Genomic DNA, 19,907 nt, shown 5'->3' on the forward strand with positions numbered 1-19,907 from the left:
GAAGTCAGGGACTCTGAAACTCACAGGTCAGTCTGAGAATCACAGCTGGAGGGGCCTCACACCATCAGCTTAACCAAGAATCACTCGCCACCACTGCCATCAGCACTGAGCGGTACAGGGCTAGGAAGCACCGTGACCTCCTTTAAGCCAGGAGCACGCAGGGGCAGCACATGGACAGACCCGGTATGAAGGAGGGAGGTGGGTGGATCAATAGGCCAGCACCTTGCGGGCCATGGGCCTTGGGGGTTCCTAAGACATGTGTTCATTTTCCTGGGAAGAGGTCCATGGCTTTCCCCAAAGTCTTGAAGAGTTCAAAAAGCTTAAGAGCCACTGAGCTCATGTGACTCATTACAACAAAATGGGAAAACCGAGGCCCAGACAGGAAAGCCGTTTCCTTGAGGCAACTGGAAAGCCCATCACCCCAACCTAGTGTGGGGTTTCTACAGCTAGCCAGCACCTTGCTTCTGCAGGAAATGTGTCAACAACCACAAGCGCCAAACCTCACTGAGTTCTGATATGGGACCCCACCCAGGTTACTGTGCCCACTCAGGCAGGCCCAGAAGTGATGTTCCACAGCTACTGTCCAGGACTGACCTCAGTGCTCAGGCTCAGAACTGTCCCTCATCTCAGACTCAACGGCCCTCAGAGACAGCTCCTAGGTCTTCAAGGACCTCTGGTGAAGGTCCTCCACATAGCCCTCACCAATATCCAGATCCAGCCTTCTGATAAGCTGCTCATCCGTGAGTCTTTCCTAAGCAAAGCGCTGGGCAAGGAACTAAGGCTAGCCCCAGAAAGGAAAGACCACACCTCCCATTCTCCAATTCCACATGGAATTGAGAGGAAGACATTATTTTCAAAAAGTAAGCACAAATTATAAGTTTCTCTGTCACTTTTTCATGTTGGGACTACTTGGGGGAAAGTTTAAACATGTGTGGAGAATACGCTTTAAACTCCTCATGCTTCCTGGAGGCCCAGCAGGATAGCTCAAGGGCCTCAACTGGCTCAAGGTTTGTGGAGCTACCTTTCCAGCCTGGGCTCTGCTTTCCTCATCTGAGTCTGCTCCTGCCTGTGTGGGTGTGCAGGACCTCACTTCCTCCTCTCCAGCTAACCAGTGACACCTACGACAGATGTCCAGCACATTCTCAAGGAAGCCTTAGGGGCCCCACAGTCTCTGCTTCATGTGACAATGACAGCATCAGGAGAGGCAATACTCATGCTGGGGAGGCCCCCACAACCCTCCACCCCTCCCTGGAGCCCAGCCTCCAAGCCCTGCCTGCAGCCACTCATTACTTCAGAAGTGAGGTGAAGCACTGAGCACTGTGGGCTGGATGCAAGGCAGCAGCTGTTGTGCCACTGCCAGAACTGCCCTGGGCTCAGGTGAAGGCAGCTGACAAGGGGCTTACCTCCAAATGAGGAAGAGCATCACAAAAAAGAAACAGATACATGCTTCATTTAAAAAAATAGCTGGCCTGAGGGTATGGAAAGTGCTGGGGTGTTGCTGCAGACCTGTGGTCAGGGAAGGTCTCTGCGGGGGACTGAGGGGAACCTTTGAAGCTACCACAGGTAGCCCCCACAGGTAGCCCCTGTGGGATCCCTAAGGCTTCCTTGAGAATATGCTGGACATCTGTCATAATGTCACTGGTTAGCTGGAGAGGAGGGAGTGAGGTTCTACACACACACAGGCAAGAGCCGACTCAGATGAGGAAAGCAGAGCTCAGGCTGGAAAGGAGCACACGGAAGAGCTCACATTTCTCAGGACTCCTTATCTAAGAACCTTCCCTGTATGTGAACTTACAACCCCAGCACTGGATCCATTTTATCAACAAGAAAGTGAGTTTTATCTGGGCGCAGTGGCACATGCCTATAATCCCAGGGGCTCAGATGCTAAGATAGGAGGATGGCGAGTTCAAAGACAGCATCCACAAAAGTGAGGTGCTGAGCGACTCAGTGAGACCCTGTCTCTAAAGAAGATACAAAATAGGGCTGGAGATGTGGCTCAGTGATCGAGTGCCCGGAGTTTAATCCCCAGTACCAAAAAAGCAAAGAAACTGAGTTTTGAAAGTGGGAGGGTGAGAAACCTTCCCAAGGTCACATGATAGCCAAGGGTGATCAGCATTTGAGCCCAGGTTTTGACCACACACCTCAGCAGTTGTCCATAGTACCTGGGGGAAGGGACATTCCAGGCAGAAGGCATAGTAAGGGTGGAGGCTCAGAGGCAGAGCAGGTTAAGGAAGGCACAAAAGCCCATGGTTGGGGAGGGCCCAGGGACTGGAGAGCACTCTGGATTTTATTCAAATGGTGATGGGAAGTTCTGGACAATTTTGAGTGGGACAATTTGATCAAATTTACCCTCTAGGTGTTGAAAGACAAATGGGCATTTGTGAGCCAAGAGTGGAAACCAGGACAGCAGCTAGCAGCCTGGACCTCAGCAGAGGGGGCCTGAGTGGTCTGAGCCAAGATCCACTTTAGTAAACCCAGGAGGATGTTCTGGGGATTGGGTGTGGCCTGTGGGAAAGGAGTCAAGGATGAACGACTGGGTAGAAGACCAGACGGGGAACCCAAGGAGCCAGCAGGCAGGATGTGAGGTGCAAGACCAAGGGCTCAGATAGGCACATGAAGTCTGGATGCTTCCAAGGCATCTGCTGTAATCTGAATGTCTTCATTCATCCAAAATTCATGCTGGAGCATGACCCCCACGGCAGTGGTATGAGGAGGTAGGGCCTTTGTGAGGTGCACAGGTCATGAGCAGAGCCTTCATGGATGGGACTGATGCCCTTATAAAGTGACCATACAGGAAGAAGATGCCATCTGCAAACCGGGAAGAGTGCCCTCCCTAGGCACCCAACTGCCAGGGCTTTTGATACTGAACTTCCCAGCCTCTAGATCCTGAGAAGTGATGTCTGTAGTTTATAAACCAACCAGTTTATGGTGTTTTTTCATAGCAGCCTGAACAGACTGAGACACTGTCCAAGTAGGCAGCTCAGGAGAGACACAGGCTGGAATGAACAATTGGGAATGGCCTGTATTTAGAAGGACCAGACTGCCTAGAAGAAATCAGAGATCTCAGCTCTAGGATGTTCCCAAATGGAGAGTTCAGAGGGAAAGAGGATCCCCAAAAGGAAAGCTGGGAGGAAGAAGTCTCCTTTTATGGAGCACCTGCACATTAAGAAAGAACTCAGAAGCTTGTAAATGTTTTACCACTGTGCTTTTAAAGCACTGATGCAATGTGTGACTTTAAATGTAATTTAAATTTTAGAATTTTGTCTTGAGTTCTGGATGCTTGGTTTTTAAATGTCTTGCTTATCATGATGAGTAGCATGTCATCCTAATTAATTAGCTAGTATCCCAAGGCACAATATACATAAGTGTGAGATCCATCAGAGCTTTCTCCATGGCTGCTAAGCTCCTGACCACCCTCCTGTCAGAACGGATTAGATCACTGTTGTCGCCCTCTCATATGGCTGGCATGACACTCCTGCTGAGAGCAGAAGCAGCTTTCTCGGCTTCACTACCAGAATCTCCAGCCTATGATGTCTTTTCAGGAAATTTTTCAGCTACCTCTCCATTTTACCAGGGTTTGTTTCAGTTCTGGGTAGTGGCTTCAACCCAGCTCTCCCACTGGCCAGCAAGTCACACAAGCCCTTGGGGGCCTCTGTTTTATCATCTGAATAATGACGCCAACATGACCTGCTTACAGTGCTGCTGCGAGGACTGAGCGCACGTAGCCCAGCTCCTCGCGTGAATGCACATGAGCTGTCACGTAATCATCATGACTGCGATTGCTCTAAGGGAAACATTCCAGCTTTTAGTTCCCTAAGACCCTTCCTTTTCCTCTTCATACTTAGAGCATGGTTCCAAAGTGTGCCCTCTGCTCCTCAGCAGCACCAGGGAACTTTTTTTTTTTTAATTTTAATATGTATTTTTTAGTTTTCGGCGGACACAACATCTTTGTTTGTATGTGGTGCTGAGGATCGAACCCGGGCCGCACGCATGCCAGGCGAGCGCGCTACTGCTTGAGCCACATCCCCAGCCCCAGCACCAGAGAACTTATTAGAAATGCCAGGCCCTCAGCCAACCCAGCAACTTCTAGGTGCTAAAGCTTGAGAAGTATTGTAGTACCCAGCAGGACTACCTGGTCCCAGATGATCCTGATCAACACGGATTACATCAGCCTGTCACAAACACAAACTTTCCTTTTTGGCAGATTTCTTTCAACCCCAGATATACTGCTTGCAAAAAATGAAACTTCTCATAAAAATTCTACCCAATAGTCCCTTATACAGGCAAGATAAAAAAAAATCCATATTTATATAGGATTATTTTTCTAATTTTCTATGACTTAAATTGACACAAACACTAGTACCCTTTCCATTCATTCCAAAAATACGAGTGAAGATCTGATTAATCTTTATCATAAGGAACACACACTCTGATTGTGCTATGCATGTGGTTATTGTTTCTCAAACCAAATGTTCCAGGTTTTGATGCATCTACAATTTGAGTATGGGTACATGTACAAAGTAGCAGATATGCAGAGGGAGAAGGAAACCAAAACCCGGCTCCACTGACCCTCCTGTGGCCCTTGGAGTGCAATTGTGCCTGCAGCCAACCCTGTTTCTGAACCACTCCTCTCCTGCAGCCCAACCACCCACAATGCATATCTGTGGAGCTCACAGCCATCAAGTGACCACTTTTTTGGTGTTTTCCCATCCATACCAGGATGCTCGGGAACACGGAGGGTGCTGTTAACCACCATTCTAGAAAAGCAGCTGAGTGCAATCATTGCCCTGTCACAGCCCACACGAGCAGGGACCCTAGGAGTGATTTTCTTCTGGCATCCAGTCATCAAACTGAGGCCAGAACTGAGGTACATTTATAGGCAAAGATCCAGAGTCCACCTCTTCAATCACAGGCTGAGTCTGATTGAGAGGGGAGAGTTTGGGTCCAGGCATAGCAAGCTCCACCAGAGTAGGAACCTTGACTTGTTGCTCAGTGTCCTAAGTATCTCCTGCCAGGAACGGTGTAGAGCTCAAGTAACCAGCTGACGAAAGAGTCCTGAGAGACTACTTTGATTCTAAGACATATACTTTCTCAAAGTTTAACTTTTGAATAAAAGTATGTTGTTTTATAATCCACTTTATTAGAATATTTTCTTTTTTTGCTTCCTGATAAATTTTATTAAATCAATAATACATTTAATGCAGGGAACGGTGGTGCATGCCTGTAATGCCAGCTACATGGGAGGGTGAAGCAGGAGGATCGCAAATTCCACATCAGCTTAGGCAACTTAGCGATATCCTGTCTCAATATGAAAAATAAAAAGGACTGGGATACAACTCAGTGGTACAGCACCCCATGTTCACTCTCTAGTATTGGCACATCTCACATGTGTTGGTGTGTGTCAACAAAACACAGCAACTGGTTATCACCCAGAGCCACATAGACGTGGTAATGACACCAGTGGACCAGAGATGCCATCCTGGCAATCCCAGCTGCAACTCGTACACAGAGGCACCTTCAATCCAATCAGCCTGACTGGCCTAGACTTCGTCTGCCCAGATATTCTCTCTTTCCCTCCTTCAAGCCAGTGATACCTTCTCAGGAATGTGGCCGGCAGCCTGGAGTCCTGTCCAACAGTGCTAGAATGCATGCCATCTATGCCATCAACCAAGAGCAAGTACTGATGAAGGATCCAGGCAGGGCCTCAGATATTGGCCGTGGGAAGCTGGGTCTTCCTTAATAGCTCGCCTGCTCTAAGTACCAGGCTGCAGCGCCCACCAGGGATGGGGCCCGACTGGGGATTTAGGCTCCTCTTGCACTGATGGACTGGAGGCAAGTGCAGCTTACCAGAGGACTCCAGGTGATCCCCTCTGTGGGGTTCTTTGTAGGGGCCAAGCACAGCTGAAAAGCCCAGGTACAAGGTGAGGAGAGTCCCATCCAGCTATAGGAGATTTACCCTAGCTGAGAAGCTTCCTGCCCCTCAGAGTCAGACATCTCTCCTAGCACACAGGTCCACCAAGGGCCATGTCTAGGGTTCACCCATGCTGCAGCATGTCAGAATTTCCTTCCTAAGGCTGAATAATATTCCACTCTATCACACACGACTTACCTTATCCATTACCTGTCAACACACCCCCAGGTTGCTTGCACCTGCTGGCTCTTGTGAATAATGCTGGTATAAAGATGGATGTACACATATCTCTTCAAGTCCTTGCTTCCAATACTCCTGTGAGTACATATGCAGAGGTAGAATTGCTGGATCACAGGGTAATTCAATTTTCTCTTTTTAGAGGAATCGCCATCCTGTTTTCCACAGTGGCTGCCCTAGGTTACATCCCCATCCACGGTGCACAAGAGTTCTAATTTCTCCAAGTCCTTGTCAACACTTTCATTTTCAGTTTTTTTGAAAGCAGCCATCCTTATGAGTGTGAGGCAAATTGCAGTTCCCTAATCTTAGGGATGTTGAACATACTTTTGTGTCATGCTGGCCATTTACAAAGCATCTTTTGAGTCCTTTGCCCATTGTTAAAACTTGGGTTTTTTTGTTGTTGTCGATTATCCAATGCCATCTTTATTTCCAAGAAACAGACAATTAACCAAGTCCAAACCAAAGTCAGACAGATATATTCATCATACCCATACAATAGAATACTACTCAGCAATAAGAAGGAATGGGCTAGTGATAAAGAAATGAGGAGGTGAATCTCAAAGGCAGGTATGGGGCAAAAGAAGCCATTGTCCACTGTCACACCCCGAGTGCTGACATTTGTAAGGTACTCTGGAAAGGGCGAATCTGCAGGTGAAATGGAAAGCAGACCAGCAATCCTAGGGGCTACAGAAGGGTTGGATTGTGGAGGTGCAGTAGGAGGTTCCCGGAGAGACAGACTGTTCTGCCTCCTGTCTGGGGGTTACACGAGTCTAAACATGTTCAAACTCAACAGCACTCTACACCCACAAAATCAATTTTGCTGTCTGTAAATTTTTTTAAAATCCTCATCCAAAAGCGGAAAGTTCCCCCTTCTATCCAACAAGCATTAAACAAGAGGCCTGCAAGTACTATCTCCTGAGACCCTTACAAAATCCCAGAAATGCATAACTACTATCATTTAAACTACAAGAAATCAACTCCTACTGGCTCCATACACCCAAGATCCCACTCTGTCTCTCCAAGACACAGGGTGTTTGCAAATTATCATGATATGCAGTAGCAAGAATTACAGCTGGTGGAAACAGGCCTGCCTGCATATGATTGATCTTTACCTCTGGGGACAGAGTACACAGAGCTCCCCTGGTACCAGTAGGCCCATGACCTTAAAAAGCTCAGAACCACTGTCTAGAGTAGGGTCCTCTATTATTGAGGAGGTTGAGGCCCAGAGAAGAACTGTGGCTTGCCCAGAAGGCAGAGTGACTCTGGCAGTGCCATATCCATTCTCTCTGCATCACCCAGAGATGCCACAGTTCAAAGCCTTGCTGATGAGAGTGACTTACACTCCCCCTGACAATTTGAAACCACATCATTTCCTCAGGGATAGATGCTCTGTCTTACCAAGGTGGGGCCATGGTCCCTGCAATCTGGAGCTGAAGTGTAGTCCAGGTCCCTAGTCAAATTCCTATCTTGTCCAATATAAAAACTTCATTCTACAAACCTGCATATTTAGGGTAATTAATAGCTCCTTGTGAGCAAAAGAAACAAGGGCTGATCATGCAGAAAAGCATGCTTTTGATTCATGCCTTTGGTTTTGTGATGAGCTCATAGAATTAATATTTGTAAGGCACTCTGGACATGCCAGGACAGAAGTACAAGGTAGTGTGGTTATGCTAATCAAGTGAGAGGTTCTGTATCTCCAGGACCAAATGATTACAGAAAGTGAAAGGAGCTACTGGGCTTTGGACCCTCTGCAAACAGCACTCCCTGTGCTTCGTGCCAGCGACACTGACAAATCTGCAGAGACCACAAACACTCTTAAGTTAGCCCAGGAGAGCATGGGTCGAGAAAGTGGCAGAACAATACAACATGATTCCTGAGCTTATCTTAACTGTGAAGTTAATCAAGGGAGAAAAATAGGGGTAAAAGATCACCCTGATGTGGCACTCCACATAATTTGTAAGTTCTTTGTCCAGGAGAGTCTTGTATGGCTTGTGTAGTTCAACAGTCACAAAACAAAAGCAATGCCAGGTGCTCAATTCACCTCCAGAGCTGAAAAGATGGCTCCATCATCCCGAGAGTCACTCCTGGCAGGAGAAACTCAAGTGATATCTCTCAGGACAGAACAAAAGTGCATCTGCTGATGGGTCAGCACTGCTGTGGCTCCCACACAAGCCAGAGTGCACAAGCACAGGCCCGCTCCCCGCACAGAGAAACAGATGATAAGACGGGACCACGAGTGGCTACACTTCAGTGCCATCTACTTCTCCCAGTAGCTGCCTGCTCACAGGCTTACCCCTTGATTGTAAAAGTCTGTTCCTTGGAATTCAATATTCTCAGATTTCGAGAGAGGGTGAGTGAGAGCACTAAGGGTGTAGTTTGGTGGTAAAGCACGTGCAAGGCTCATCCCCAGCACCACAGAGACTCCAAAACACAACAGCCAGAGACCGCCCTTTCTTCTGTGAGTGCTGACGTCTGTTTTATTTACCACATTATTATTGTAATAGAAATGGCCATTTTGGAGCAGAAGGGACCTTACTTATGAACAAAGCACAGTCTTGCCCACTCCTCTCTCAAAACCACAAGTCAGGTGCTGGTCCCGCTTTCTCCATTTCACTGATAAAACTCTGAGGCTCAGAGGAGAAGTGACTTTGCACAATATCCCTGGACAATCACATGAAAGAGTTGGAACCCAAAGCCCCAGCTAGGGACCTGAGGCCCAAACTCAGCCACTGCCTGGCACTGCTCCCAGGGGTACTGCAGAGCTAGGAGTACTAGGGAGACTAAGGACACTAAGCAATGCATTAGTGCAGACCTGGGGCCACAGAAAGTTCTCTTTCCTGCCCCTCACACGGGCTCATGCTATCTCTAACACAGATGATGTGTGAAAGCCAAGATCCAGCCTCCTGCACACAGCACAGGCAACGGTGGGACTGCCAACTCCTACAGGACACCAGCATTTCTCACCCTCTCTATCCCACTCATGCGTGAAAAGGCTGCTTGGCACTCAGGACACTCAGCCAGTACTGGCTGGCTGGGTGGGTGGAGGGAACTATTTTGACTCACAAGGGCCACTTCCCACTGCTGCCCCATCTGCAAAAAGTTTCTCCAAAGCAGACTCTTATGCGATATTTCCAGTCAACATACTTCTGAAGCCACTTCTGTAACTAAGAAACCAGAAGTTGCTCTGTAAATCTGTAGGCAGAGGTGGAGCCATCATCGCCATCCTGTGAGAGGCTGGAAAGCCCCAGGGGAGTCCCAAAGTAGGTTCCAAGCAATGACTATGGTGGTGCCCCCGAGACTCTGGAGCAGACCCGTGCTAGACTTTGGGGCCCAATGGAGGGGGCAGGGGGAGGGAAAGCCAGTCCTCTGCAATCTGAACTTGGCAAGTCAATTCCCCTTTTACTACATTTCTTTCCTCAATTGTCAAGGCCAGGCCCAGGCACATGCCTATAATCTCAACTACTTGAGAGGCTGAGGCAAGAGGATCACAAGTTCCAGGCCAGCCTCAGCGACTTAGCAAGGCCTAGGTAACTTAGCCAGACCCTGTCTAAAAAAAAAAAAAAAAAAAAAAAGGCTGGTGATGTCAGTGGTGGAGCATCCCTCGGTTTAATCCTCAATATAAAAAAAAGAAAAGGAAGAAAGCCTCTCAGGAGGATCTGCCCACCCCATTGAGTTTTGACAGAGGCACCAGAGGCTCAGAAAGGTAAACAGGATGGGCGTGGTAGTTCACACCTGTAATCCCAGGAGCTCAGAGGCTGAGACAGGAGGATCTAGAGTTCAAAGCCAGCCTCAGCAACGGCAAGGAGCTGAGCAACTCAGTGAGACCCTGTCTCTAAATAAAATACACAATAGGGCTGGGGATGTGGCTGAGTGAGTGAGTGGCCCTGAGTTCAAACCCCAGTATCCCCCCGCAAAAACGAAGGTAGGCAGTTTGCCCATGGTCTCCCAGCAATGTTAAAAACACCGAGATGCCTCAAGAAATGACATTAAACATGTGCTCAAAAGCAGGCAGGCAAGGCAAACCTTTGCTTCTGCCAGAAGGGTGTGCTACTGAACCTGTCTAACAGGTGCCCCTGGGCAGCAGTCCTCCTGTCTATATACCGAAGGCAGCTCTGCCCTTCACCCTGACTGGAGAACTTGAGTACAATTTATGTGGTTGGCTAATTTAAGAATTTGGGTGCAAAAGGGAAGGGCTACAATTTGATGCAATTAAGGCTGAATACCATATTTTGAGAATGGACTACCAGACTTTCTGTTTCTCACAGCAAGAAGCAAGGCTTCCTGAGTCCTTTTGGCACAGAATGGAATATAGCTGTCTCCTCAAGCAACCCGCCCAGTATTATCCAGGCCTCAGAGCAGAGGGATCCCTGCTGGTGGAGAATGGTGCACAGGAACAGTGAAAACAGATGAGAGTGAATACTCCTAGCCTTTGTCCCAGCTTTGCCCCATTCAGTATAAAACTCTGTCAACTACTCTCAAAGAAAAGATCATGGCTTTGCTCCCTCCTCTATGGAATGGGAACAGTAGTGAGACCTTTCTCCTAGTGTAAGGATTAAACCACATGTGTAAGACGCAGGACAGAGCCTGGCACTGGCACGTGATGAGAGCCTGATGTAAGCTGGTACAACTATTTTTATTTATTATTGAAAGGAGGGGCTGAGAGGAACCATGCCCCAGCCCATGCACAATCATCATCTATGTGTTCACAACCAGTCACTGAAAGAAGGAAGGCACAAGTGATTATCCATAGCCAGCAAATAAATACGATTGTTTCCTGCTAGGGTTTTTTTTCGCTTGCTTGCTTTCGGTCAGCTGAATGGCTCTCCACTGGACTTAGCTTTCCTTCCCATCCCATGTCCTTTATTCTCCCCAACATTGCAGTGTCACACTTGAGCTGTTTGACGCAACAGTGTGCGGTTGGGAGCCATGTCTGCCAAGCCCACACCAATGCCCTACATTTTTAAAAGCTACAAAGCAAATGCCTGAAATTGCCTTGTCCCCATCCCTGGGAAGCAGCACCCTTAAAAAAAAAAAAAAAAAAAAGCAGGGCAACATTTCCTCTTTTTTTTTTTTTTTTTTTTTTTGAGAGAGAGAGAGAGAGAATTTTCAATATTTATTTCTTAGTTCTCGGCGGACACAACATCTTTGTTGGTATGTGGTGCTGGGGATTGAACCCGGGCCGCACGCATGCCAGGCGAGCGCGCTACCGCTTGAGCCACATCCCCAGCCCCGGCAACATTTCCTAATCACAAAACTTTATTCGACATGAAATGACTGTGGTCTGGCAGTGAAGGAAAAACCAAAAAGAAGACCTCCTTCAGGGGCCAACAGGTAGAGCAGGCTAAGGTGCCATGGGGAGGAAAGAGCAGTCTACAGGTAGCAGCAGGAAGGACTCTCTCAAACCACAGCCTGGAAGAAAAAAGGGCAACAAAGAAAAACTGTGACTGTCAGAAACCAGATTTCTAGTCCACTCAAGCAAGTGCACTACGTCTCAGCTCACAGAAGAGGAAGGCATGGCAAGAGCTGTCCAGGTCCCCTGACAAAATGAAAAGGGGAGCCAGAGGGATGCCAGTAGAGAGCTCCTCAGCCCCTGCCCTCAGTACTGTCCAGTCACCTATGAACAGATGAGGAGGGAGCTGGTCCTCAAGAATGTTTCAAGACCAGCTAAAAAAAATAAAAAATAATGACAGATTCCTGTTCTGGTGCTAGTTATAGGGGCCAGGCTGGGCAGAGTTGGCACATACCTTGTGAATGTACTGGCAAAACTACAACCACTCCACACAGAACCAGCATTGCCCAAGAGTACTTTGTTTCCATGCAAGCTGTCATCACAAATGGAGCATGTGCCATGTCAGAACTGGGCTGTGGCTCCAACTGTCCCATGTCTAGAGTTCTGGGCCTTACCACTGAGCTACACCCCAGCCTTTTATTTATTTATTTTTTTAATGCTGCCCAGTATGGCCTTGAACTCCTGGACTCAAGTCATCTTCCTGCCTCAGCCTCCATTAGCCAGAACTACAGGTGTGCGTCTTAACACACCAGCTTAGGAATTTGATCTCAATATCATTGTTGATATTCAAGGACTACATGAAAACACCAGTTAATGTAAGTAGTTAACACAGATTCCCAACTCTCTGCACTCTTTATCAAAGCACTGATCCTTTTAACTTCCCAGGACACAGCCTGACTGGCTCAGCAGGGCTGGGAGTAGCTCAATGGTAAAGCAATTGCCCAGCATGTATAGGTTTGACCAAAGAAATAAAGTATTAAAGAGGATCAGAGACTTTAAATTAGGGCCCTAAGTTCATTCTATGCCAATATTCCTTTAATAAGTATGTATGCAGCACCTAATGTGTGCTAGGCTTGTGGTGGCCCCCCAGTGGTAGACAGGTACACTCCCTCATGAAGCTAATGGTCTATTTAAGGCTTTATTTGTTGATTTTTAACTTGCAGACAGGAAACTGGTGCTTTGAATTCTGAATGAGTTAAACAATATCATTCTACCCAAGTGTTTACTTGGGGCCTTTCCATGGAATTTACTATCTGCTAGAGGAAGAGAAGGCACCAAGAGCTTGTAGGAAGTCGGTTTTGGTGGAGGAGACTATGAGGGCATCCAGGAAGTTGGTTTTCACAGTTTGGTATATGTGTGTGGGGGGGGGCGGTGGTTCCAAGGAGGAACCTCAGAGCCAACTGCTGAGCAAGGAATGAAGTGGCTTTCCCACTAGCTTCTACGTAATGGCCTTCTTCTATACAAAAAGGGATCTGCTGCTTTGGGAAAAAAAAAAAAAAAACAACCTTAATCCAGAGCTCACCCCTTCCTGGAGAAAACGAGACCCCCTCCAAAAGGGAAAACACCCAAAGACCAGGTCTCATGTGGTCTAAAACAAAGGACTAGAAACTAAGATGATAGATCCCTTAATAATTCAAACCGTGGATTTTATTTATTTACTCATAAAACAGCCTTTGGGGCATTTGGGGCAAGGTGGTCTGAGTCAGACACACACCTGTCCCAGGAGCAAAACTGCTAGCCTGAAGCCATGGGACAGCGCGGTAGGCTTGGCTTCCGTTGCCAGGCCTCTCCCCTTTCCAGGGTGTCATCTTATTATGGCAACAGGCAACACACTGAGGGGACTGAGGTAAGACCCAGCCTGACGTCCAAGGAGATGTGCAATCCGAGCTAACTTGGGAAATGATTTTTCTGCAAGCTCATACATGACTCATCTTTATGAGCCTCCTATCAGGTCTCCTGGCTACAAGGAATCCCATTCAAACCACTCTGCCGACAGCTGCTCAGCAGACCAGGAAACATTTGGGGTTGTTGTGGCTGACTGTTTAAAACAGGTTTATCTGTGTCAGTACTCTTTCTTATCTCTTTGTAGCACTGTTGATGCTGCTGGTATTATAAATAGTATATGCAACCTAAAGATCAAGTTGGGCCTACCTTAATTTAACTGGCAGTTTTGTTGTTGTTGTTGTTTTCCTGAGATTAAAAAGAAATGTAGAGGAAAGAGGAAAGAAGGAAGGAAGGAAGGAAGGAAGGAAGGAAGGAAGGAAGGAAGCAATGTAATGTCTTTCTTTCTTTGCAGTGTCTTGTTTTTATCATGGGCTGCAGCCAGGTAAGGCCCAGTGGTAGAGTGCTTGCCTAGCATGTGCGAGGCACTGGGTTTGATCCTCAGCACACATAAAAATAAATAAAATAAAGGCACATCAACAACCAAATATATATATATATAAAGAAATGTAGAAGCATGAACCAGGATATAGAAAGCTGCTATGTCGGGGCTGGGGGTGTGGCTCAAGCAGTAGCGCACTCGCCTGGCATGTGTGCGGCCCGGGTTCAATCCTCAGCACCACATACAAACAAAGATGCTGTGTCCGCCAATAACTAAAAAATAAATATTAAAAAAAAAAAAAAAGCTGCTGTGTCACCAGCAACTCACAGACTCTAACAGCACTCTGCAGAGACAGAGAGAGGGCCAGTTCCCCATTTCACTTCCCTAGAGTTGCCATCTTGGGCAAGTAACCAAATTTCCCTAGGCCTTAGCTGCCTGCAGGTGCAAAATGAGGATCTCTTCCCTGCCTTCACCCTCAGGGCTGTCATGAGGATGAAGTGAAATGAGGTAGTCTATAAATGCATTTGAAAACCATAGGAAATTGCAGAAATGTCCCGGACAGTCTTACCCCTGGATTTCCACCTTGAAAAGACCAGCTGTCCGCAGGCTCCCAGAAACCATGGGCATCACACAGCAACTGCCAAGGAGGAGGAACTTAGAAATTGTTCAGGGAGCAAACAGTGAATAAGGAGCAGGTGCCATGAACATGCTGTACTGGTAAACTGAAACCTGAGGAGTTTAAAACTGATCAAAATGCAGTGATTGGTAATCTAGGAGGCCCTTTCTTAGGTCACCAAAAATGTGCAGCCCCACCTTTGACAGTACTTGTATTTTTAGTATCTGTTCTGAGAAGATACAAAATAACGAGCTGCTGGTGAATCAGTCACTGTACATTTCCTTTCAATTCAGAGTAAAAGCATCTTGAAACACTTGAAAAATATAGCACAGGACTTTGAGACCCCACAGTAATTCTGTGTGCAGGCGGTGTGCTACCCAAGGCTGAGGCCAGTTTGCCAGCCCCATAGAGCTTCACCAAGGCCACAAGGAGCTAGTGCTGGCCAGAGGGTTTGGTAAGTAATGAAACTCATTGGCAGATTGTGGTTTGCAGGCAGCACAGAAAGGAAGCAAAGGAGAAAGAAGAAAAAAAGGAGAACGGGAGGGAGGGAGGGAGGGAGGGAGGATGGAAAGAGGAAGGGAGGAAGGAAGGAAGGAAAGAGGAAAAAACAAAGGAAGGAAGGAAGGAAGGAAGGAAGGAAATTTCTTCTTTCTTTGTAGTGTCTTCTTTTTATCATGGGCCACAGCCAGGTAAGGCCCAGAAGACAAGGCCCCTTCTGTAACCCAAGGACTATAACTCCAGGCCTTAGGAGGTGCTCATAAACTGATAAACTGATGCAGGAACTGAACGGAGGGAAGGAAGGAGCTCCTGAAGCTCTGGTGAGTGCAGCCAGTGAAACTCAGGTGCCCTCTTCCTCCAGGCGAGGAGTAGCTCAGGACCACTATCCTATAACTCCCCCAGCCTGAGGTCTGCCCAGTTCCCTACCAGATCTCTAGAGGTGAGGACAGCACCTGGCAGCACAGGAGCTCAATCAGTGCTAGATGAAGAATCAAATAATCAATCAACAAAGGAACAGAGCAAAAATTTCAAAGTCCAGAAAAAAGCAAACAAGAATCATTTCTTCAAGGACAGGGATGCAAACAAATGTCCACAGTCCAAGTAGGCAATGAGAATCAGCAATGTGGCCATCGGGGGAAGTGATAGGAACTCCATGGATATGGCCACTTCCCCGTTCTGCCCTGGCTGTCTGACAGGCAGGAATGAGGGCTCAGGGTCACTAGAGATCCCCATTTTTCAAGAGAACCAGGAGTCTGAGATTTTTGAGCAATTAAATTTGAGTTTTTCCCTTCCACGGGAACAGTTGTGACAAATGGTCTGAAGCCAACTTGCAGATGCCAGTTCAGTCTTAAGCTTCAGAAACATTAGGGCACCAACTCTCCTCATTTCATGTTTTTGTTGGAAAAAAAGAGTGAGTCAGCAGAACAGGAGTGTCCAGAACCATGCTCACATGTCCCCCCAAAGTGGTCTCTGGGTCCAAACATTCCATCATGGAGGGGCTGTGCCGTCTCCCAGCAGTCTTACAGAACAGGCCCCTCTCAGCTCCTAAAAGCGTGCATCCTGGGGGTTCCCCAGGATACCTGGCCCCTCACTCCAGTCTCCTCCCCTCATGGCAGGCCCCTCTGGAACTCAGACTGTCTTGATCCACCATGGGCACTTGGGACAGCCAGAGGTGAAGCTTGCCTTTTTGTATCCCTATGAGGTGGCATGTCCTCTGGATGACTAGGCGAAGCACTGAAGAAGAGCTACGACAGAGGTGGGAAGATCTGCCAGAGGGGGAAGAGCCCTGCTTGCCAAGAGGCCGGATGCACCAGTCTTGGGGCTGTGAGGGGTATATAAACACCTTCCTGTTCACTCAAAAACCCCCAGTCCCCTAAACCCTGAGGAGTAGGAACTATTTTCAGAGGGCAGAAAGGCAAGCATGTTTCACTGTTTCTGTTGCTTCCAGGCATCAAAGTTGGCACAACTCAAATAGCAGCATGTTTGTAGGGTGTCGGGCTCTGCAAAGACCTGAGACCAGTCCCTTCAACAAAGGACCTCTCCTTCCAATCACACACTGCTCTGAGACTTAACAGCAGGAGCACTTGGAAAGTGCCGGTAGGGGCTGTGGCAGGGGCTCACCGGTAGAGTGCGCGCCTAGCACATGCAAGGCGCTGGGTTTGATCCTCAGCACCACATAAAAATAAATAAAGGTGTTGTCTCCAACTATGACTAAATATATATATATATCTTTTTTTTTTAAAAAAAAGAAAGTGCCAGTAGGCACCAGGCATAGAAGCACACACCTATAATCCCAGTGATGCAGGAGTCTGAGACCCAAGGAGTTAGAATTCAAGGCCAGCCTCAGCAACTTAGTGAGACCCTGTTTCAAAAACAAAATAAATTGGGGCTGGGGATGTGGCTCAAGCGGTAGCGCGCTCGCCTGGCATGCGTGCGGCCCGGGTTCGATCCTCAGCACCACATACCAACAAAGATGTGTCCGCCAACTAAAAAATAAATATTAAAAATTCTCTCTTTCTCCTCTCTCACTCTCTCTAAAAAATAAATAAATAAATAAATAAAAATTAAAAAAAAAAAAACAACAAAATAAATTAAAAAAAGAAAACCCTGGGGCTGGGGTTGTGGCTCAGCAGTAGAGCCCTCACCTAGAGTGTGCAAGGCCCTGGGTTCAATCCTCAGCACCACATAAAAATAAATAAATAAAACAAAGGTATTGTGTCCAACTACAACTAAAAAATAAATATTAAAAAGAAAGAAAGAAAACTCCAACAGAAGTCCTAACAGAAAAGTTTATCAAAATGCAAAGCGAGGGCTGGGGTGGTAGCTCAGCGGTAGAGCGCTCACCTGGCATGTGTGAGGCCCTGGGTTTGATCCTAAGCACTACTTAAAAATAAATAAATAAAATAGAGGTATTGCGTTCAAGTATAAATAAAAAATAATTTTTAAAAAAAATGCAAAGCAAGCTGGCTGCAGTGGCACACACCTGTAATCTCATTGGCGAGGGAGGCTGAGGCAGGAAGACTGCAAATCAAAGCCAGCCTCAGCAATTTAGATAGGCCCTAAGCAACTTAGTGAGACCCTGTCTCAAAATAAAAAGTAAAAATGGCTGGGGATGTAGCTCAGTGGTTAAGTGCCTTTGGCTTCAATTCCTGGTACCACATACACACACAAAAAAGTGAAATTCACCTGTAACAACCAAAATCACCAGAAAGGTTAACTTTCACTCACTCCAGGAGTGGCCCAACTTTCCTCAGCAGCTGTGTACAGACCATAGGAAAAGATCTGTAAGAGGGCTGGATCTCCTGTCAGCTCCATACCTATGACCCTCAATACCCAGATGATATGCCATACCTGGTCTTGTTGACCTCAGAACTTTACCATCTGGCTAATTCTCACCAAATACATCTTCCTCCTGCCCTTTCCACCGCCCCTGACCAGCTCCTTCCACTCAATCCTCTTTTCTCCCTTTCTACTGAGATATCCCACACTTCTCTTCGGAGCCTCACACTGTCCCTTTCAGAGCTTTTCTCACTCCTTAGCTACTAAGGCTCCTTACCTAGGCCCCAGCTGCCCTTTCTTGCAGCCTGGCAGCCCAGGAATTACTAGGTCAGCTCCCCACATAGGCTTCTGAGGACAGGCACTTACTGGGTTTTGCACCTACTATAGCCCATAGCAGAGGTGTGTCCAGAGAAGGCCTAAGGACACTCGAGGTAAAATGGACTGGTAGAAGAGATGCTCATTAAGGCTCATGTCATTCTGAGCTATGGAAAACAAACCATGGGTTGACACATAATTTTCACTTTCTTCTATTTACTTTTCTATGATTACCAAGTTTTAAACAATAAACATAACAGTCTGACAATCAAAATCCAGTTAATATTATTTTTAAGTATACTATACAAGTTTTCCAACAGTGCCATTCTGATGAGACACTATACTAGGAGTTCCTGAGAAATGCTGCACAGATGAACCAAAGATATTTCTGGACCAGCACGTGTGCAGGAAAGCGACTCATGGTCACCAGGCAAGGCCCTGGGGCTGGAGAACAGTGAGAAGCATACCCCAGAAATAGCACCTGAAACCAAGGGCCCCACTCCTGAGAAGGGTGCCCTAGGTTTTTGATCAGAGGGCCAGGCATGCTGTTCCCATTGCTGGGTTGAACCTCTCTGAATTCATAAGACTGGGACCATATTCTCTTTCACAGAGAACCTCAAAGATTTAATAAGCCACACATTCAAGGGGCTGAGCATAGAGCCGGATATATAGCAAACCCTTAATAAAGGCTACAAAAATTTCCTTCCTGTGCTTAAACCGCAGGCTGCAAAAGTTGCATTGCCTTCTGGGTCTGCTGCAGAGATGCATGCCAGAAAAGTGTTCCGATTCAACCTGGAAAACATCACCGAATGCCACTGACCCCTTCTCAGCCGCCTGAAGTGTGCCCTGCATAAGCAGCTGCCAAGCTGAACAGGTATTTGGGCTCTAACAACCAGACGTGGTCCCAACACAGGAGCCTTGAACCGCTGCCTACTGCAGTGTGCACCCGAGGATTGTGCCCAGCAAGGTGTCGTCGCCTAATTAATCCCTGGGCCCCATGTGCACACCAGTAATTGACTTTTTGGAGAGCTATTCCCGGCACGGCACTGGTGAAACCCAAGCAATCAGAAGGCAACTCCCCAAGATCTCCAGGAACACACAAAGAGAGGAGGTCTGCACCAAGACCCACCACCATCCCCAGGCCCCTGCCTCCCCGCAGGTCCTGCTCGCCGAGCTGGGCTTGGGACCGCAGGGCAAGTCGGGTGCGCCTGGAAACCGCCTCAACACGTCCAGTCTGCCCCTTTGAAGCCGCCGAAGCTGCCAGCTCCGGTTAAATTTAAACTCCAGGCTCAATAGCAATGACACGTTTCGCCGCCCGGCCGCGTCCCCCTCCCAGCCACCAGCTCGCGCCCGCCCGCGCTCCGGCCGCCTTCCGAGGCCCCTGCCGCGGGGTCCCCGCGCCCGCCGGCTCCGGACGCGCGGGCAGCGCCCGGCCCAAGATGGCCCTGCCGCCCGGGGCCGCGCGGCCTGTGGGGCGCCACCGGGAGCACCGCCCGCGCGCACGAGGCCCCGCGGGGCGCGCCGCCCGCCTCACCTGCTTTCTCGAGCTTGCCGGACATTTCCGGGCTGCGCCGGAGGCCGAGGCCGCCGCTCATCGGGCCCGGGCCGGGGCGCCGCGGGGCGACAGGTCGGCGCGCCCTGGCTCGCCTCGGCCCTGGCTCGCCGCGCCTCAGGCCCGCGCCGGCATGGTGGGCTCCGCGCGGCCACGGCCCCCGCTCGCCGCCCGCGCTGCAGCCCGCCCGGGCCGCCGCTCCGCCGCTCCGCCGTCGGCCCGCAGCCCGCGCGCCCGCCCGCCGCTCCCGGCCCGCGAGCCGGCCGCAGCGCCGCGCCGCCGCCGCCGCCGCCGCCCGCCCGGCCTGGGCCGCGGCCACGGCGCCACCTGCCGGAAGCCCGCGCGCCGCCGGCCGCGCAGCGCCCCCTGCGGGCCCGGAGCCGTCCG

At 48.7% G+C, this 19,907-nt stretch overlaps 1 protein-coding gene across 6 annotated transcripts in view; it reads right to left on the reverse strand.

Moving 5' to 3' along the window:
• Rapgef1 (Rap guanine nucleotide exchange factor 1) overlaps positions 1-19,624 on the reverse strand; it is a 128,189-nt gene extending 108,565 nt beyond the window's left edge. For 3 of the 6 annotated variants that reach the window (XM_077797163.1, XM_026386582.2, XM_026386570.2), the window contains exon 1: positions 19,503-19,624. In XM_077797163.1, coding sequence (XP_077653289.1) covers positions 19,503-19,563 — 61 coding nt within the window. In that variant the 5' untranslated portion in view covers positions 19,564-19,624. Of the gene's footprint in view, positions 1-6,109; positions 6,134-19,502 lie in introns of those variants that run through there. The other 3 variants (XM_077797162.1, XM_026386574.2, XM_026386572.2) reach the window with 3 other exon arrangements.
• Between the last annotated feature and the right edge of the window lie 283 nt (positions 19,625-19,907).

The sequence above is a fragment of the Urocitellus parryii genome, chromosome 4 (assembly GCF_045843805.1).
Source record: "Urocitellus parryii isolate mUroPar1 chromosome 4, mUroPar1.hap1, whole genome shotgun sequence".
Taxonomy (NCBI): Eukaryota; Metazoa; Chordata; class Mammalia; order Rodentia; family Sciuridae; genus Urocitellus; species Urocitellus parryii.